Source organism: Setaria viridis, chromosome 7 (assembly GCF_005286985.2).
Source record: "Setaria viridis chromosome 7, Setaria_viridis_v4.0, whole genome shotgun sequence".
Lineage (NCBI taxonomy): Eukaryota > Viridiplantae > Streptophyta > Magnoliopsida > Poales > Poaceae > Setaria > Setaria viridis.
This window is the reverse complement of record NC_048269.2, coordinates 35,403,500-35,425,570: the sequence shown is the minus strand read 5'-3', so window position 1 is coordinate 35,425,570 and position 22,071 is coordinate 35,403,500. Positions and strand designations below refer to the sequence as shown.

Below are 22,071 nucleotides of genomic sequence, written 5' to 3'. Positions count from 1 at the left end.
TTCAATGATCAGCCATTCTTTCAATATTAGTTTGATTGTTTCAGTGGAAATAGCGAGTGAAATCTGCTCAAGCCCGCAAGCAATCACGCCAAAAACGCCGCTACTGCAGATAACAGGACCTCCCGAGAAACCTCCTTCGGTTGTACAACTTGTAGGAACAACTTCTTTCACAATATCAGATTGTTGAGATACCAGAGTTTGTCCACTACGAAATAAAAAAGACATGATGTTGATATAAGTTAGTTGGCAACAAAGTGTAGACTAATAAGGTCCTGTTTGGTTACTTTTGCTTATTTTTAGCACGTGTCACATCGAATGTTTAGATACTAATTAGGAGTATTAAACGTAGACTATTTACAAAACTCATTACATAAGTGGAGGCTAAACGGCGAGACGAATCTATTAAGCCTAATTAAGCCTAATTAATCCATCATTAGCAAATATTTACTGTAGCAACACATTGTCAAATCATGGACTAATTAGGCTTAATAGATTCGTCTCGCCGTTTAGCCTCCACTTATGTAATGGGTTTTGTAAATAGTCTACGTTTAATACTTCTAATTAGTATCTAAACATTCGATTTGACGTGTGCTAAAAATAAGCAGGAGAAATCAAACCAGGCCTAAAGAAACATACCTAATGGCACACGTCCCAACTGGTAAGTCATCTCAAGCAACAAACTTAGCCAATCCAGTCACTTTAATTATAGTCAAGTTAACAAATGAATGCTTTTTTAAGTGACCTTATTCCAGACTTCTCCTCACCCATTCCCCTAAAAAATATCTTCCTTCTCCTCACCTATTCCCTAAAAAATATCTTCCTTCTCCTCAACCATTCCCTAAAAAAATATCTTCCTTTTTTATATCAAAGCCAAGGCTTTTGGATCCATGAAGCACATGCTCGCAAGTGAAAACAAGAGCTTTGCCACCTCTTGATTTGATGATAAAATCGAAGCCATACCTATCAAGTACAATACCATCAGTTCATTTTTTCTCAACCAAGACTGTCACAACACTCTTTCTTGCACCCATTGCTTTCGCTAGAGTGGCAGGATCAGGATATGTATCCATTGTTAATGAACTGCAAAGGGAAAATAGTGATGATAAATGTGCGTTGACATTTGTTTTCAGAAAATTTAGTTAACCTATAAAAAAACTCAAACTCAAATGACACTCAAACAACAGAAAAAGAGTCGTATGGAGATGCGCATATATATGAAACTTCAGCAAAAATTAAAGGGCAGCAAATGAGGATTTGAATAGCATGCAAGAAACTTGAGAAAGACTGATACAATTAGATATTAGTTAACCAAAATAGATAAACGGATCATATCTACTAGCCAGCTTGTGATGCTTGTCCATAACAGCTATAGCTATAAGCTGCAGCAGAGCAGAGGAGCTGAACCCTCGGACAAGTGAGGAATTCTATGGTTCACTGTTTGAAAAAGACAATTATATAAAAAGATGATTAACTTCAACTATGATGTCTTCACATCACACAAATTACGAAGATGTTAATTCGAATTGACAATGTTGAATATCAATTTTATTCATATTAAATATGAATATGAATAGGAAAAACCCACTATTTGATATATCAACATCCCTGTGAGTACCGAATTTCATACAACAAAAAAGCAGTCAATCAAATGAGACTCACTTCATTTTTCATTGGGTTCAAAGCTTACTGAGATTCTTCAAACCTATTCCATGATGAGGAGAGGAACCTACATAAAGAAAAATAACTTTAATAAATGCAATCTCAAATACCTAACATACATGCAATACAAAAAAAGAGTAGCAAAAAAAATACTTACAGGCTATTCATGTCGCAGTTGTTCAATACAAATAAAATAAAAGGTGGCACATATATTTCTAAATGATATCCAATCATTATACCACTGACAGCTATATCCTGGTCCTACATAACACAAAAATGAATCAATACATGCTATTTGATACAGGCATGTGAGATTCCATAATGAGATATAATACAAAGTGTTTCCAGGATGAGATAGGAGAACAGGATCAGTATGATAGTGAAGTAAGAATGTAACATAACTGCGACACATACAAAACAAATTGGGCCATGAAAAAGCTTAACAAAGAGTGAACTGAAAAGCATGATACACTTGGATAATAGTCCTCCCTAACTTCCGATTCTCTGAGACCAAAAACTACCTCTCAACTCTCAAGTCTCAATCAGGCCCCTCGTCCCCACCAAATCAGCCAGCCTTTTTTGCTAGAGTGAAGTAGTTTGACAGACTCACAAATTTGTGCATGTAGTGCCAAGCATTTCATTAGCTGCCTACCCATCCTGTTTCCAATTATCTTACCCTGGCATCAAACTTCACAAAGTCTTCATGAATTGTAAGGATGTTCGCATTACACATGTTTATTTTCCCTAATGATTAATTGAAATAAACGACAAGCAAATGATGTGTTTTTGATGCCATTATCTGAAATCCCAAGATTATCATCTTATCAAGTGATGATTGGAAACAAAGTGGATGCAAAAGGTACTACTCCTGTCAAATACTTGCGTTGTTGACTTTTTACAGTCTTCGAGGTACCATGTTGTATAAGAATATGTAATATCTAATAAATGTATGTTTACCCTGACAAACCTACACGTGATTTCTATGTTTCTAAAATCTAAAGAAAGTATTTTGAGAGCTATCAGTGGTCGAAGTTTTAAAAGTTTGACCAGGACTTGGTTAAAGCGTCATATTTATGAGCAGAGGGAGTATAACATTAGCTAGTTGCTTATGCTGCAAAAATGGAGATTGGAGAAGCCTTCTCCTACATGGCTGACCTTATGTTGCAGTATTTACCGCACTTTCCAACATTGGTGGAGCAACAGCAGCAGGACAACTGACGGCTAGGCTTGACAGTAGTGAGATCACTCACTTTAATTAGTAGGCTATTATCCTAGATAAATCTTATCTGCTCAGAACACTTTACAAGCATACTCATTCTTATTAGGACACCGTTCATCATATGGTTTCAAAAGTACATGCATGCTAAAGCATCACATTGTCTTGGATCCTGCTTAACAAGAACATAAAGGGCTATGCTGCCATATCCATTCAAACTGGTGTGCTCTATTTAACAATAATAGCCTAGGAGGACTATGATTTACCAATTTTGTCATGTGAAATCTTGCAAGGCTTGTGGGTAGAGGGAATACAAGAAACTAAAACAAAATATTAAATGAAAACATGGACGTACCGGTTTGTCCATACGCATATGCTGAATAAAATTTCTAAGGAAATTCAAGAAATACCAGTAGCCAGGCTCATAAGCTGCTGAAGTAACAAGGTAGTATATATCTCTAAAGGGCTTGCACAAGTTTTTTGCATGGTCTATCCAATCAACCATTTTAGCTGTTTTATCTTGCAATGGCAAGAACTCAGCATTATGGTGACGCAGATTGTCACAACTGATAAAAAGATCGCCAATGAAGGTGGTCATTGCTAATGGGGACATAAATGCCGGATGAGAACCCAAAAATTTCTGGAAATTCTCAAGCTTTACTGACTCTCTTTGTGGATGAGGTACTTCTGCACAATCTTGCTGAAATTGCAGAAAATAATAGGGAAGCACTTTCTTCTTTTCAATTTTACCAGAATCTGAATTGGTTTCTTCACTCTCGTGCATATAGTATGGGAACAGAATTTCAAAGAATTTCTTGAAGTCCTCCTTCATGCCGTCCTTGGATATATTGTACTCTGGCACTTTTGTTATGGTAAATTCTCTGCCATCACTTCGAACTTTCATATCACTGTCCTTCCAATCTCCTTGCCAGCAAAGGCCTTTCTTGTGCATATCAATTATATATCTTAGGTATCCTCTTGCCATCCTCCGTCCAAGTTCACTTGTACATTTGGCAACAGTCTTCATATAAATCTCATGAAATTCTGTCAAGGCACTACGGTTTTCTTCAGCGAAATCAACAAAAGATCGGTAGCTGTATGCAAAAGAAGATTGCAATCAGAATAATTCTACAACAACAGCATAACCTTTTAGTCCCAAGCAAGTTGGGTAGGCTAAAGGTGAAACATAACTTGATCCAACAAGGAAAGAAGACAGGAAAACAATTTATATAAATATATAAAAGGATCAGAATGCTTTTTATATTACACAAAAGAAGAAAATAAAGAACAAACCTACCTAATAGGCCTGCCATGGATTTTAAGTACAGCTTCCTCAGCCATCTTTACCTCAACAGCATGTGCTACCAGATATTTGACAAGTGAACCTCTTAAATCTTCCAAAACACTGGAAAATAAAATGTAAAAGAACTCAAGCTTTAATACTGCAAGTTTCATGGAATCTAAAATAGCATTAAAGCGAAAGTGTAGTACCTATCATAATGATCACGAATAACTATAGCAAGTTCTTCACAGTCATGGTGAATGTCATTGTAGTGGATGGACATCTCATAAAGATTCCGAATCTTCATCGCTTTTATTTCTGCTTCAAAATAGGGCGTTGCACTCTTTCCATAATAATTGAAGCTGGAGAATGAAATGTACAAGGAATCAACTAACAAAAAATCACATGTTCAAGGAATCAACTCACAAAGAATCAAAAGAATAGAACACAATGAATGTGCTTACTCAGTGAGGAACTTCAGAAATCTTCCAGCAACCCACTTAGTATCATAAGAGAGAATCACAGTATTTTCTTCTTCTTGATGTGCTGTGGCTGCAGCAGTACTGTCCGGGATAACCTCAGCTTTTTGATCTTGTTGAAGGGGTGCGGCTCCAGGAGTACCATCTTGGGTAACCTCAATATTCTGCTCTTGTTGAGGTGGTATGGTTTCAGGAGCACTGTCTGGGATAACCACAGTATTCTGCTCATGTTGAAGTGGTGAGACTCCTGGAGTAACATCTTGGATAACCTCAACATCCTGCTCTTGTTGAGGTGGTATTGTTTCATGAGCACTGTCTGTGATAACCACAATGTTCTGCTGCTTTTGAAGTGATGTGGCTTCAGGAGTACCATCAACCTGATTAGCTTTGCTCCTTAGCTTGTGTTTCGCCTTTTTCTTGGCTTTTCTGAAAGGAAGTCAAATAGTAATACTTTTGAGTTTTTTTTCTATTTTAAAGAAGAGTTGAATATCAATACAGTAAACTGTAAATGTATTTACCTTTCTTTGTTGAGCTTTTCCTTTTCAAGAATCTTTAAAAGCTCATCCTCGTGTTTACTTGCTTCTGCCGCCTTTTTGGCAAGGTTTTCTAAGGGTTTTTCAGATGCCCTCTCATATCTTCGAATTCTACACTGATACCGATTTTGAAGATAAAGTGCCCTCACCTGTTGTCATTTTGTTTATAATCAGATAAGAAAACAGAAGCAAGAAAATTTAGAGCAGCCAAACTCACTTTATCCTCATCTTCATCCTTGATAGGACGGAAATTGCCAGTCACAAAGAAATTGTCTCCGTGCACCTAAATGTTGTTGATTGGCAAAGAAAAAACTAAAAAACAAAATCGCATCATCTCAGAAGAAAGAAGTTGTGGAATTGCATGACTCACATCATCCAATATTTGCCATTGAGCACTAGGATGGATGGTCCTCAGATCAAAGTCTGTCTGCAAAGTATGCAATGTGTCCTCGTGCTAAAAAAAGAATGAACAACATAATAAGCAATGAACATATGAACAGCTCTTGACGATCATCAATAGTTTAATAGAAACTAGAAAGGAGAAGAGGATATACCACGTGAATTAGAAGAAAATGTCCATTCCTGTATAAAACTGCCAGTTCCTGCTTTTCTTGAAGCATGTGGTCACACAGGCATGATACTCTACAAATTTTGGGGAAAAAAAGGTCCCAACATTAGGAACTAATGTCAACAATTTAAGTTTTCTTAAGCTTAAATGTACATAATAAACCCATCCATACCCATATGATGTCAGTTGTGCCTTCATATTCTCCGTAGAGTCTTTAATCAGCTTGCCTACAAATAATATCAATAGTATACATCACATAGCAATAATGATGGGATTTAAAATGCCAAATAATCTGAGAGAAAACATCTCACTTCTAATGTCATGGCTGGACTCTTGAGCGTCCTCATCGGTGGTGTTTCTCACAACCTCAACTTCGGATGTTAATGATGCAGTACACTCTGCAGAACTTTCTTTCTGAATAGACTCCATTAATTTGCGGAAAATACCCGGATCAAACAGATCAAGTACTCTCGCGGCAATGTCATGGCTGGACTCTTGAGCATCCTCATTGGTGTTGTTTCTCACAACCTCAACTTTGGTTGTTAATGATGCAGTACACTCTGCAGAATTTTCTTTCTGAATAGACTCCATTGATTTGCGGGGAATATCCAGATCAATCAGATCAAGTACACTCGCAGTTTTGGAGTCCTAACACAGAGTAAGAACAATGTTGATACCCAATTGCAGAGGCAGCATTGATCTTAACACACAAAACTCAAACAAACATACCTCATTGTCTATCCAGCTATGAAGGAGAGGAATACCAAGACATTCCATCAAACTCAGTTCAGGGGTCTTATCAAAGTGGCTCATGCTGCAATTATGATATTGCAAAACATAACAATATAATTAATTAACTACAACACTAGGCATGCACAGACACAACTAGTGATTAGCAAACAGTAACCTTAACACACCTGTTGAAATGTGGATTGATAAAGAGTCCATTTGCAAAGTTTGGTAATGCTGCCAGAAGCTCCGCCTTAACCTCAGAAATCTTCACTTTGTCATGTTTGAATTTCCTTCCAAGTTCAAGGTTCAGATAGATGGTGACTAAATTGAAAAGATGTTGTTGGGATACATATCCATTACTGTTAGGCCTGATATTGGCACCTCGGCTCAGAATGAGAAAATTAGCCACAGCAATGAGAGGACAAGCAGGTCCATTTTTTGCTTGGCATACAATGTATCTGTTGCGGCCACCATAACTGATCTCCACTAACTTGTAGAGAAACATGATCACGTTCTGATGGTGGACGTGACAGCTACAAAATCATATCGTTCAACGTAAATGCAACAAATTTGACAAAATCAGATATTATAGCAATCCAACGAAATTGGTAGTAACAGTTGTATATACCCACAAGTAGAACATCTAGAAACACATCATCAAATGCAAGAAAGGAGGTAAAAAAGTACGATGAAAACCTGCCGCCTTCCCCGACGGGCGCCAGTCACTAGGCAGGGCGGAAGCCGGCGCGTGCACCCACTTCCCCCTTCTTCATCGCGGCTCGCGTCCGCTCCCTCCGGTGGCGCCGCTCGCGGTCGCTCTCAGCTTCCTGCTGGGGTCTGGGGAGAATGCAGGGGCGGCGGGTAGGGTTTAGCCTTGGGTTAGGGTGGGGACGGACCGGCGGCGTACGCGAAAAGCTCGAAGCGGACTAGAGTTTGGTGGCGGTGGCGGTCCGGTCAGGTGACAAGAGCGGGACCGACAAGCGCCATGGTGGCGACGGAGTGAGGCGGCGGCGGCGGCGCGGGAGTCGCGACGAGGGACAGCTAGCGAAGGCAACGCGTGGGTTTTCCACTTTTTCGGAGGAAGAGGGTTTGAATCTCTGATGAAAAGGAAATTTGATGATCTGCCTCTTTTGCCCCCAATCCCAACTCCCAATCCCAAGTCTAGTACGTACAGCAGTACCCGTTTATTAGGGCCTGTTTAGATGTGTTAAACTGGAATGTAAATGAACAGAGAATTTTGGAAAAAGAACTGTCTTGTTTCATTGATCTCTTGAATATATACATGTGAAGGGGTGTCACGAAGGGACACGACTGTTCCCAAAGGGCATGCCCTTTGGGAGAAAACTAACTGTCTAATCCTATTCACTAAACTTGTACTTGATGGATCAGATCACTTCGTGAAGAGGCGTCGGTTAGACGCACTGTTTGTAACACTCCCCCTTGATCGAATTTTCTTTGAGATCAATGTAGTTGTATCTTGGATTCCTCCAGAAAAATCCTGTGGGAAAAATCCGAGGAATATGTATGTACAAATACGCTATAAAAACTTCTTTAAACCTTATAGGAAAATAAGGAGAAAATAGCATATATGAGTGTGATTAAATAAATCACTATGTTATTGGTATCCCCTTAAAAATCCAGTGAGAAAAATATTGGAGATACGACATATAGATTACCCCAAAACATTTCAGGAAATATATGAGGAGCAATATAAATTGATATGTTGCTAAAACTCCTGTAAAAACCTAGTGGGAAAATTAGGAGAAAATATGACAACATATTATTGGCATTGCCTCTTGATAACTCACATGAAAAACCTTTTAAGGGAAAAACTATGGATGAGTTGTGAGGGCAATATGTATCTTTGATATTTTCCAAAAAAAAACCTAGTGGGGAAAATAGGAAATATGACACGTGCTTATGTTAATATTACCTCATTAAAAACTTTAACAAGAAACCTTATGAGTAAAACTTGTGAAAGAAAAGAGTTTAATATGATGTTGGTACACGTTAATATTTAGGAGATATCTACCCCTGATTCTGGCAAATCTTGAAGTCTCTACATACCAATTCCATGTACCAAATTTTGAAATACAGAAGGTAAGGACTTAGTAAATAGATCAGCAAGATTATCACATGATTTGATTTGCAAGATGTTTATTTCCCCGCTTTCTTGTAATTCATCGGGATAAAGCAGTTTAGGAACATAATGCTTAGTGATATTGCTCTTTATGTAACCTGTTTGCATCTGTGTAACACAAGTGGAATTATCTTCATAGATAATTGTAGGTGATTCAATTGAACCAATACCACATGACTGTTGTATGTGGTTAATCATTCTGCGAAGCCATACACATTCTCGTAATGCCTCGTATAGAGCAATAATTTTAGAATGATTAGTAGAGGTCGTTGTCATAGTCTGCTTAGAAAACTTCCATGAAATAGCCGTACCTCCATGTGTTGGCGCTGAAAATCGGCCGATGACCCTCAGCGTCGGACACACGACCTAGGAGAATCTGCTTAACTCCTGTTCGGGTTATTGCCCTGGTGCGGTTCGCACGGCGTGCTAGTCAATCTGACCTGTTGATTGATAAGGGAAGAAAAGTATTAAATTCCAGGGATTTCGATCGGCTAAAGTTTCGATCTGTCTTGAAAAGCGTATCAGCAAATCGGCCGATTTATTGTAGAGATGACAGGCTATAAACAGCTGATAACCACGTAGCAATTGTAAAGAAAATTACTAGAGCAACCTAAACAACACTACAAAGGCAACACTTCGAACAAATCTAATCGGCTATATGATAATAAAAAAATAATAATGAAAAGTTGACAGTTCATGTCTCAAGCTGGATAACTGTGATAAAACTAAAACAACAGGTAAAACCTATAATTCTAGTTAATATCGATAACTGGTGAATAAATCTAAACGAAACAACAGCGATGCACCCAAAGTTAAAACTTAGATATTACTCGATAAGCGGAACTTACCAATCGGCTGGAGATCGTGTCGATGCAGCCCCGCCAACTCGTACGAACTCATGAAAAGAAAAGGTTTTGGCGAAGTCGCCGACTTGAAAGTAAAGTATGGGAAAAAAGTAGATTTATTGTATTGATTGATGTTGTTGTTTACAAGCCTCACGAGGCAGCTATTGATACCCTTTTTACAACCAATTTCTTAACCGACTAGGATCTATCTCTAATTTTAAACGACAACAAATATTTAGAAACACAACTTGTATCGGAGTTGGTTACTATCTCCCCACGGGCCAATTCCCTTCTTCAGCTGATCTTCATCTGGCCCACCTCAGGCCCATACCGGCCAAACCATCTTGACTCCCAATCGGCCAGCCTCTATCAACTCCTTTTGTCTACTGATGTGAGGTTACGCAACTTATTGTTGCACTTGATCATGGAAAATCATACTCTCCTCCGCATACTGACACGAGGTTGCGCAACTTGTTGTTGCACTTGATCATGGAAAATCACTCTCCTCCGTGTACTGACGCGAGGTTGCGCAACTTGTTGTTGCACTTAATCATGGAAAATCATACTCTCCTCCGCATACTGACGCGAGGTGACGCAACTTGTTGTTGCACTTGATCATGGAAAATCATACTCTCCTCCGCGTACTGACGCGAGGTTACGCAACTTGTTGTTGATGCGATTCATGCATAAAAGTAATGCGTCCTGCATTGTGATGATTCGATGCATGCTTTGATGCATATGAATGAAATGTTTTGTATGTGCGAGGGTATAAGTCATAGGTATACATGGGTACAACTTACAATGGTGAGAATCTGCATGTTAGGGAAAGGAAACATCAATATATGAGTTGTAACCTGCAGGACTAAGGTCCGTGAGATAGTTATAATACAAGTAAGCAGATAAGTCGACAAAAGTTTGCTCGTGTTCAAGCTTTTGTGGACTTACTTCAAGCATCAAGCTCTAGTCGATATCGCAACTCTTGGTTGCTTCGACTATCAATTTGAACTTAGTCTCAAGGGGAACAAGACATTGCATTGAAAATGAGCTCCGAAGCCGCCGCCGAAGCGTTCATTTTGAGCATGTGTTATCATTTTTCACGTACCAGCTTCGATCACTTGACTGAAAAAATCGCCACCAAGAGGCGGACGAAACCTTCAACAGGATTGACCAGCGTAGATCTCTAGCTTCGCTTTGCTCGTTGCATGGATTCTTGCCTCGAGGGTAAAGCTTTTGCTGCGAAGGTAGAGCTTGCTGTGATGTAGAGCCTGCTGTGAGGTAAGGTTCTTGAAGACCTGCTTGTTGCGAGGTTAGCTGTAGAGCTTGCTGCGAGGGTAACCCTCTTGTTGCATTTCTGCGAGAGAGGCCTTTTTAAGAGTCATATATTACGATGGAACGGTTGTCCTAGGAGGCCCGCCAGTTTGACATAGCAAATAGCCGAAAACACCCCACCCATGAGAAACAACAATCTTTCTTAATCATAGCTTCGAAATGCATACATATATTTTCATCTCCAATTTACCATATTACATTAGCAACATCTTTATTCTAAAATTATCCAGCAACACACACAAGTGATGTTCAGATCCACATGTGTGCTTCATCTCCAGGAACGGCGCTACCTCCAGACTCCGCTTCCGTAGCAATGCACCGGCAAACCTATAAAAAAAAGTAAATAGTAGTGAATGAGAATTATATATATGATTAAACACTGGTACCAATAGGATTAAGAAACATCCACACGAGATTCAGACTTAAGATGTTTCCAAGACCAACAGGCTATTTAGCATCATGTCAAATGATAGCAGATGGAGAGATCATCCATTATTAGAGAAAAACGACATGGATCCACCACACCAGCATATCAAGCATTAGCACACTATATAATTTCCCCCCTCTTCAGCTAAGCTTATCTCAGTCCAAATGCTGAGAAACTTTAATGTCCATGTTTGATCAAAGGAATATGTTTTTCTATAACACTCATTGATCATAAAACCAAACCCTCGATTCTCTTCCATGCTGTACTCCAGTCGGTAATAGAATCACACAATTATACAACTTTGGGTAAAACCATGTAGGAATTCCCAGTTACCATATACTAGTAGTAATAATACAAATTGAACTGCTAGGTTAATCAAATCATATCCAAAGAGAGGTTAACAAAAATCTCCACATACTTGTGGTTAGCTCTGGAATATTGTTCCCTTGTCTACCGACCAAGGCACTACTCAAAATCTCATGAGTTCTTTGCACATACAACAAACTGGTACACCGTTGAAATAGGCGTTTGGTCTCATGATCTGCAGGCAGAAGGCATCCCCCTACTTGTGTTCATATGGATACCGAAAGAAACTAGTGCAGTTGACCAAACAAAATCAATAATCAGAGGACTAGTTCGTGGGAGCGGGAAACAAAATCCATAATCCCCATTTCATGCGAATGGTAATCAACCACATGTAAAGAAACAACAATGATAATAAAGAAACTAAAAACAGCTAGCAACAGTTTCATTAAAAAAAAGAAGATGATTACCTGGTACCAAATCCGCCTCCCATGCTCGGGGTCCGGGTAGGGGGCGGCGGCTTGGCACCTGGCGCTCAGCTCTTGGTCCACCATCTCCGGGTAGCAGCTTTGGCGTACCTCCTCGTTGGTTAGGTCACCGAATTGGTTGATGTCGTACGCGTTTTGCCCGGCGGCGGCGGCGGCGTTGAGCCAGACGACGGCGCGGCGGTTGCCCTTGAACAACCGGTACCGGCATTCCTCCTCACCGACGTCTCTGTAGGTCTTGCCGTACTTGGCCTTCCACCCCACGAACATCCGGCGGGTCTCCTGCTCGTACGATCCCTCCCCCTTCTCGACCCCGTGCCCGCGGTAGATCTCCTCATTGGAGCGGGCGGCGAGACCGTTGAGGCCAGATGTGGTCACCCCGGCAGCCCTGGCCCAGGCGACGCGGTAGCGGCTCTCCTTGAACACCGCGTAGCGGCACTCCTCTTCGCCGGCGTATTTATAGGTCTTCTTGAACCTGGCCTTCCACTCCATGAACATCCGGCGGCTCTCCTGCTCGTACGTGTCCGCGTCCGGCGGCAACACCAGCAGCATAGGCAGCGACACCAGCAGCGCCGCCGCCGCCGCCGCGAGAGCAACCGCGCAGCCCCGCCCCATCCTGTTCCTGTCGACGACGGTGGGCCGGTAGGGTGATGGGGTAGACCAGGGGGTGTTTGGATACGAGGTACTTGCAGTGTCACATCGGATGTTCGGATGCTAATTAGAAGGACTAAATATGAGCTAATTACAAAACTAATTGCATAGATGGAATCTAATTCGTGAGACGAATCTATTAAAGCTAATTAATTCATCATTAGCAAATGGTTACTGTAGCACCATATTGTCAAATCATGGACTAATTACATTTAATAGATTCGTCTCGCAAATTAGACTCCATCTGTGCAATTAGTTTTATAATTAGACTATGTTTAATACTCCTAATTAGTATCCAAACATCCAATGTGACAGGTGCTAAAGTTTAGCCTGGTGTTCCCAAACACCCCCTAGATCACTGGTGGTGGGCTGCGGGCCTCGACACTAAACGGGCTGGGCTTTGTGCTTTGTTGCACCGCGATGCTGAGAGGGCTGGCGTCGTCCGCGCGCCGCCTCAACGGCCCCCACCCCGCGCGCCCGGCCCGCCGCCGTGGGCGGAGCGGCAGCCCATCGTGTCCGTCGACCTCGACTGCAGCCGCCGCAGGGCCCGCGTCGAGATGGACGGCGTCGGCGCCTCGTCGCTCCCCGGGCGGCACCGCCTCCACGTGGAGGGCACCCGGTGGCAGTGAGACTGGAAGGTGTTGGAGGCCACCGCGCGTGCTCGCGTTGCCCCACGCCGACGCACGAACCATCGACGACGTGCTCAATTGTTGGGCTGGCCGCTTCACCCGCCGCAATTTCTCGCTCCTCATCCGTGTATGCCCACGGGTAAGCCGGGCGGATAGGGTGGGTGGATATACGGAGGGATTTTTTTACAAAATTATCGAGCCCTGTTCCATGGATCGCGGGTTGATTCTAGGAAAGTTGAGGAGTTCTTTTTTGCAAAACAACCACGACGGTTGGAAGAAACATCATCTCTTTAATATTAGGTATAGATTTAAAATGGCCATCTTTATGAATAGAATTTTCATATGTGTGTTCAAAGTATATTTTGGAATGGTTTCGCACAGGTTCCTGTCGGTGACCGGCTGGCAATTGGTACCTACCCATCGATTTGAACCAGGTAACAACATTGTAGATATCCATCATGAAATGCTATACTAAAAAATTTGGTATTGGTTACACTGTTCCAGCTGGTCAGAGTACCTAGCAGCACTCCTCAGATCCTGGGTTCAACTCTCTGTGGGAGCGAATCTCAGGTTGAGGTTAAAAATTCCCTCATCCGTCCCATTTCCAAAGCACTGTGGGACACCAGCCCAATTCTCACTTAAGCAACACAAACACACCGTGTAAGGGTGGGGTGGGGGTTCGGAGGTTTTCTCGGTCTGGTGAGAAGGTCTTCTTCTTATTTGGAATGTTATGGGGGCAGTCTTAACCCCTGCATGTCAAGTTTTATCTTCCACCATTGTATTAGAACAGCAGAGGCATGAAAGACATAGGACGTACCACTGGTAATGGAACATCAGCTTGAGCAAGAAGCATATTGTTCAGTTCACATGGGTATACTATACACTCTTGTCTCTTCATGTTATTTGTCTATGAGTTACTGTATTTATTTACTCTGGTTCGCCCGATTTCATGGAACCTCATAAAGCCTTGTTTGGATACATGTGTATCTACTTCAATTCACATGTGTTGGAGTGAAATGGAATAGAACTTAGTTTAATTCCACTCCAATTCATTTCAACACATATGGATTGAAATGAATACATGTGCATCTAAGCAAAGCCTAAATATTTGAATGCACCGTCTTAGGAAAAAGAAAGTTTTATTACTGAGCTTAGGAAGGAGCTACAAATTTTTTAACACTTTTTGTAAACTAATTTTAAATGTAACATTGTTTTATTTTTTTCCCCCAAAACTAACACTTTTGGCCGCGTCTATTGCCATGGCGCGGCGAAATGCCTGTGCCGCGCCATGCATGGTGGCGCGGCGGGAGGATGATGTGGCGTGGTCGTGGCGCGGTAAGGTCCAGTAAAAGCCCGCGACGTCCCCACTGCGCCCGCCCTCGCCCTCGACCCCAGCGCACGCCGCCACCGCCTGCACCACCGCCATTGGCTCCGCCCAGCGCCGCCGCCGCCCGGCAGCCGACCGCCAATCGCTGCCGCCCGGCGAGGCCTCCAGCGGCCATCTCCTTCAGCTTGGGTGACCCCAAAAGGTCCCCGCTCATATCAAGGTAGCTCCCTCTCTCGATTTCTTATTATTATGAATGTTATTTTAGTTAGGGTTAGTGATTTAGTATAGTTAGGTTAGTGAATTTGTTTATTTACGTAGGTAGTTTTTAGGGTTTAGGTTGTGTGTTGTAGTATAGTTAAGGTTTGGTTAGGTAGTTAGGGTTTAGGTTACTGTTAGTTAGGACTTTGGGTTTAGGGATTGATTAGGTATTTATTATTTAGTTAGTTTATAGTACTAAAGGTTATCAGTAGAGATACTAGTTTTCAAGTGCCGATGCTTAGTAGTGCATGATACGATGATTTGGATGACTTGATAAAGTTTCGTCAAATGCTTTTGTAGATGGATTGTTGTGTTCGAGTTTTTTATGGAGGAAGTGTTAGGAAAGAAGATGGTACGTTTCAGGATATGGAAGAAGAATTGGAATGGTTTGATGAACCTCCTAGCTTCAATGACGTTTGTGTCCGTTTGAATGCAAAGTTTGGTGGTGATTTCACACTGAAAGGGAGGTTTGATAGTGGGAAGACTAGGGCACACTATGTGCTGATGCCCTTGCGCGACCCTGCTCACTAGTCCCGCTACAATAGGGTGCTCCAAGGTTTCAATGTGCCCATGCCTGAGGTGGTGGTGGAGAATGGGTACAGGATGCATGGTGATCATTAAGGGCCGTCCAATGACGGTTTTGGAGGCAATGAACAAGATTTGTGGGTAGAAGGGGAACCAACTCAGGGTAACATGGATTTGGAGGATCAGTTGACATAGCAGCAGCTTCATTCAACCCCAGTAGGATGTATAAATAATGACTTCGATGTGAACGAGTTCGAACAGGAAGAGGAGGAGCAGGAGGAGGACAGGATCGGTGATGTAGTTGCCAGTGATTCAGAGGAATCTGATGATGACGAAGGAGGTACGGATGGTATGCCACAACCGGTTCATGCCATGCCAGTACCGGTTCATGCTATGGCATTACCATTACCAGCTGAGGTACTTCATGCTATGCCGGCTCAGGGTAGGCTAGTCACAGATTTGGCAGAGGGTAGTACCCCCTATGATTCATGGGGAAGAATTAGCCAAGCACAACAGTACGTTCCACCACCACCTTACATAGAGACAAAGCTTATCCAACTGAGGGAGATGAACATACCTTTCAGTGGCGTTCTGAACTATAGGGATGCGAGCATGAAGGATATGGTAGTCTGTGACACTGGTGTGTAGATGTGTAGGAAATCATTGTGTGGCCATGAGAATGAAATCCTTAGCAAGGGGATGATATTCAATACAATGTCAGAGATGAAGCTGTTCCTTCAGGACTATGTTGTGTATCACCATAGGCTGTACACCGTCACTCATTCAGACCAAGGGTTAAGGTACCATGTGATATGAAAAAATGGTTGTATGTGGAGGTTAAATGCATGAAAGAGACAGAGTGATGGCAAGTGGAGGATAAGTAAAGTGGTACAACCCCACACTTGCCTATCAAATAAGGGGAAGGAAAATCATCAGCAGCCCACTACACATTACCTTGCACGTCGTATATTGGGGCTCGTTGATGAGAATAACGACATTTCAGTGTCTTCGCTACAACTGTCCATATCCGGATTCGTTAAGTATGATGTGAAGTACGGAAAGGCTTGGCGTGCTAAGCAAATTGCCCTGGCTATTCGTTGGGATAGCTGGGAGGAAGCATACAACAGGGTTCCCCGTATATTATGTGCAATGCATTACTACGACCCTAGCTTGAAATGGTTTGTAGACACCGGAGGGATGTATTTCCGGGACTCGTTGAGTCATGTCCTGTATCATGTGTTCTGGTCGTTCGCGCAGACAGAACATGCATTCCAGTTTTGTCAGCCAATCGTACTTGTTGATGGCACTTTCGTAACCGGAAAGTATAGGGGTACATTGATGATGGTTGCTGCTGTTGATCCGGAGGACCAGATAGTACCCATGGCTTTTGCTTTGGCAGAGGGAGAGAACAATGAATCATGGTCATGGTTCATGCGGCTTCTATGTGTTCAAGTGCTTGGCCCATCTCGCACTGTATGTTTGATCTTGAACCATCACCCTGGGATTCTTAATGCTGTAGATGAACATATCGATGGGTTCCCCCCGCCTATAGTGCACAGATGGTGCATGCGACATTTTGCCGCTAATTTCTGGCAGCGTCAGAGGAAGAAGGAGGTTTGCGACAAGGTAAAGGCTCTATGTTGTGTACATATAGAGCACCATTTCAAGGAGATAAAGAGAGAACTAGACAAGATGGTTAATGAAGCTTGCAAGGCATGGTTTGAGGCGCAGATGGAACATAAGGCTAAGTGGGCGTTAGCATATGATGAGGGTGGATTCAGGTACGGCATCATGACCACCAACTTGTCAGAGTCTTTGAACCATGTGTTCACCGGAGTTCGGTCATTGCCTGTGTCTGGAATTGTTGAGTTCTCATTTTAAAAGTGCAACGAATATTTTGTCAAGAGATGGAAATTTGCGCAGAGGAATCTAGCTGAGCATGGCCGATTTGGAAAGGCCGAAACAGAACATTTGAAGGAGGTCGAGGAATTGGCCAAGCAGCATACCGCCGAGCCATATGGACCTCGCCGGCATGTCTTTAGTGTGCGGGGGAAGGGTGGCACAAGATTGGGCGGCAAATCTTATGGTGGATGGAACTACCGAGTTGATCTTGAGAAAGTAGAGTGCAGTTGCAATGTCCCTCAGATCATATATGCATGCCCCTTACTCTCATATGATCACCGTCTGTAGGGTCCGCGGATATGACTTTGAGGCTCTGCCATACATGTCACCCTTAGTATATGGGAGAAGAGGTTCGAGCCTTACCTTGACCTGACACAGTGGCCCTCTTATCATGGTTATGACTACTTGCCGCATCCAGACCAAATGAAGGTAGTGAAGGGTAGGAGGAGGAAGAAGCGACTCAAGGGGGACATAGACGCTATGAGAGGATACGGCGAAGACATGTACGGAGGGGGAGACTTCAACGAGTCTTTGCTCCATTTGCAAAGAACCTGGTCACAAGGCTAGCAGACATAGAAGACGAGGGCAGCAGGTCCATACATAGAAGTTGCTTATTTTCCTAGTGAAGTTGTGTTAATATGTCTGTTAATGTTACTTTGAATATATACATGTGCTTTCATATTGTGTTCCTATATATTGTTAACAAGTAGTTTAAATTTTGCAATGCTACATAATGTTAATTTGAATACTCTAACCTTTTGTTTATCAATTTGTAACAGGATGGCCCCCTGCCCTCCCACGCAGCACCAGTTGTATCCTTGAGGTAGAGTACGACGACCCGCACCGAGCACACTTGTTGACTGACACCGACGCAGAGGTGCCCTTAGCTTGCCACCTTTGAGGCCCTGCACGCACACCAGTGGGACGAGCATTACGCGCCGTACATACTTCCTCGAGCTTGTCCGTGTTGTCAAATATGGTCTTCCGCCCCTTGACCCAGCAGCAGCTGTAGACAGGTGCGAGTGCCTTCATTCATTGTACGTAAAGGTCTATTCTTATAGCAAGTGAGACCCACACGTTCCACCTATCTTGCGGCGAGATATGCAGGACGTGAAAGCTATCTTTGGCCTTCGGTTGGGGGGACTTCCAGTGACAGGTATAGTTGACAACGATCACTGGCTTTCTTCCACCGGACGACGAGGTTTCCAAGAAAAATAAGTGAGCAATTCAAGCCTATTTAATACTTGCATTGCTTTTCTTTGGTGAATTTCAGGAAAAGTTCCGGTGTTTCATCGTCGTGGATCACAGAGTGCTTTGATTACTTGGACCCATAGGCTGATGAGGCTCAGATCGACAGGTTCGCTAGAGTGTGGCTGTGGCACTTGCTTGGTGCTTTCCTATTCCTAGACGCCTCCCATCAGCTGGATCTTGTAACTGATTTTTTCTCTGTTTTTTATCCTTTTTTCACGCAAACAGGATTTGTAACTGATTTTTTTGTCTCTATTTTTTTATTTTCCCTGTTTTTTCTTGCTTTTTTTAACACAAATAGTTTGGCAACTGTTTTCTTTATTTTTTCACGCGAACAGGATTTGCAAATATCAAAAGGCAAGATTGACCTTCTGTTTAACTTAGTTTAAGGTTTTTTTTAAGTCTTCTTGTTTTGTGATTAAGATTATTTATTATCTTCTTTTTGCCAAGGATTGGTGAAACTATATACTTTCTATAGTCGCTTCAACTGATCCATGATAATGAAAACAGACTTTCCTTTTGATCGACACAAATCTGCTATTTGAATCAGTTAAACTTATAATTAGGACAAATTTTCAGCAAGATCAAGTACTCAACAAATTACTGTCAACTATAAAAATTCATTATCCAAACCACAACATGACGGTGTTGGTCATGAGTAGCACCATCGTAAGATGCTGATCACAACCTTCTAAAGTGACCTTGCTGATCACAACTTTTTAAAATGAGACTCCTTCAAGGCAGAATTAAAGAAATTTGTCGGTATCTTGTGCGCCTGGTTCTCTTGATGGAAGGGTGGGTATTAAAGAGTGATGTAGTTGCCAGTGATTCAGAGGAATCTGATGATGACGAAGGAGGTACGGATGGTATGCCACAACCGGTTCATGCCATGCCAGTACCGGTTCATGCTATGGCATTACCATTACCAGCTGAGGTACTTCATGCTATGCCGGCTCAGGGTAGGCTAGTCACAGATTTGGCAGAGGGTAGTACCCCCTATGATTCATGGGGAAGAATTAGCCAAGCACAACAGTACGTTCCACCACCACCTTACATAGAGACAAAGCTTATCCAACTGAGGGAGATGAACATACCTTTCAGTGGCGTTCCGAACTATAGGGATGCGAGCATGAAGGATATGGTAGTCTGTGACACTGGTGTGTAGATGTGTAGGAAATCATTGTGTGGCCATGAGAATGAAATCCTTAGCAAGGGGATGATATTCAATACAATGTCAGAGATGAAGCTGTTCCTTCAGGACTATGTTGTGTATCACCATAGGCTGTACACCGTCACTCATTCAGACCAAGGGTTAAGGTACCATGTGATATGAAAAAATGGTTGTATGTGGAGGTTAAATGCATGAAAGAGACAGAGTGATGGCAAGTGGAGGATAAGTAAAGTGGTCCAACCCCACACTTGCCTATCAAATAAGGGGAAGGAAAATTATCAGCAGCCCACTGCACATTACCTTGCACGTCGTATATTGGGGCTCGTTGATGAGAATAACGACATTTCAGTGTCTTCGCTACAACTGTCCATATCCGGATTCGTTAAGTATGATGTGAAGTACGGAAAGGCTTGGCGTGCTAAGCAAATTGCCCTGGCTATTCGTTGGGATAGCTGGGAGGAAGCATACAACAGGGTTCCCCGTATATTATGTGCAATGCATTACTACGACCCTGGCTTGAAATGGTTTGTAGACACCGGAGGGATGTATTTCCGGGACTCGTTGAGTCATGTCCTGTATCATGTGTTCTGGTCGTTCGCGCAGACAGAACATGCATTCCAGTTTTGTCAGCCAATCGTACTTGTTGATGGCACTTTCCTAACCGGAAAGTATAGGGGTACATTGATGATGGCTGCTGCTGTTGATCCGGAGGACCAGATAGTACCCATGGCTTTTGCTTTGGCAGAGGGAGAGAACAATGAATCATGGTCATGGTTCATGCGGCTTCTATGTGTTCAAGTGCTTGGCCCATCTCGCACTGTATGTTTGATCTCGGACCATCACCCTGGGATTCTTAATGTTGTAGATGAACATATCGATGGGTTCCCCCCGCCTATAGTGCACAGATGGTGCATGCGACATTTTGCCGCTAATTTCTGGCAGCGTCAGAGGAAGAAGGAGGTTTGCGACAAGGTAAAGGCTCTATGTTGTGTACATATAGAGCACCATTTCAAGGAGATAAAGAGAGAACTAGACAAGATGGTTAATGAAGCTTGCAAGGCATGGTTTGAGGTGCAGATGGAACATAAGGCTAAGTGGGCGTTAGCATATGATGAGGGTGGATTCAGGTACGGCATCATGACCACCAACTTGTCAGAGTCTTTGAACCGTGTGTTCACCGGAGTTCGGTCATTGCCTGTGTCTGGAATTGTTGAGTTCTCATTTTAAAAGTGGACACCAAAAATACATTTGCTCCTATTAGTTTTCAGAGTCCTCTAACAGACGAACAACTGGGGACAATTATTGTTGGAAAAATGGTATTTGAAGTAATGTTTTGTTGAAGGACTAATTTGGTTGTCAACTAAATTTGTGAGAAAAGAAAGGTAAGATCAAACAAAACCATGCATGAACACAGACACAGAGAGTAGAATTCGGTAAGGGTCCAGTGTCAAGTTAGTTTCTTATGCACAAAAAATGATGATTGTGACTGCAAATGGACCTGGATATACACATCAATAGTACCTTATCTCAAAGGCCACGTGAGGTTATTGTCAGAACTCCTAAAACACTTCGGCGCAGATGATGGTTCTCTAGCTTAGAACACTTCATCTTTCGAACAACTATACATCAACAATGTTTTAGCTAAGCTGTATTGAATACACAACATGGTTATTTGAGACAGGTGTAGAGATATTATCAGTTAGAGAACCAAATAATTTGATCAGATTGTATAGTGTATACATCTATTGTACATATGAGTTTACCCGCTAATTATCTCATATGTCAATGTTAGGTCCGTAAACAACAATGAGTCCCATCACCATCGATTGCCCTCTATCGACACAATTCCCACAATGATGCCAGGTTTAGACCCCGCCAGTGATTGCTTGCTCAGTTATTCTATACTAGTGTACAATCTCATGAAATAGGTTTATTGATACCTTTTTGTGATATTCTGATGGTATTGATTTTTTTTTCATTAATGTATACTCCTTCTGTCCCTAAATGTTTGTCGCCACGATTTGCGTGTCTATAACTTTGACTTAGAGAAAATGCGTGCAACATTTCTATCTTTAAATAAATTTATTAAAAAACTAGATTCAAATATCTATCCAATGATATTAATTATGTATTATAAATATTAATATTATATTTAGTTAAAATTGTTTCTCGGAAGCGAAAACGACATAAGTTTATAGTGCTGTTTTTTGAAGAGACAAATTTAATGTGGTGCTGACTAATTTTAATTTGTCCTGGTCCTGGTCCACGTGGACGTACGCACAGGCAGGGAGCCGCGAGTCTCGAAATAACCACCGGGGGCCGGGGCTGTTCACAGGCCAAGTACACACCTCATTTCGTCTTT

General features: G+C 42.2%; 2 protein-coding genes across 2 annotated transcripts; both read right to left on the bottom strand.

Annotated features, from left to right (window-relative positions):
* Positions 1–1,683: 1,683 nt before the first annotated feature.
* Positions 1,684–4,010, bottom strand: LOC140223529 (uncharacterized). The gene is made up of 3 exons (XM_072295378.1): positions 3,231–4,010; positions 1,817–1,920; positions 1,684–1,726 (listed from the first exon to the last, which is right to left on the bottom strand). The coding sequence occupies exons 1-3, from the start codon at positions 3,900–3,902 to the stop codon at positions 1,684–1,686; spliced, it is 819 nt and encodes a 272-aa protein (XP_072151479.1). The 5' UTR covers positions 3,903–4,010.
* Positions 4,011–11,032: 7,022 nt separating this feature from the next.
* LOC117863350 (uncharacterized) lies at positions 11,033–12,613 on the bottom strand. The gene is made up of 2 exons (XM_034747011.1): positions 11,984–12,613; positions 11,033–11,110 (listed from the first exon to the last, which is right to left on the bottom strand). The coding sequence occupies exons 1-2, from the start codon at positions 12,611–12,613 to the stop codon at positions 11,033–11,035; spliced, it is 708 nt and encodes a 235-aa protein (XP_034602902.1).
* Positions 12,614–22,071: the final 9,458 nt, after the last annotated feature.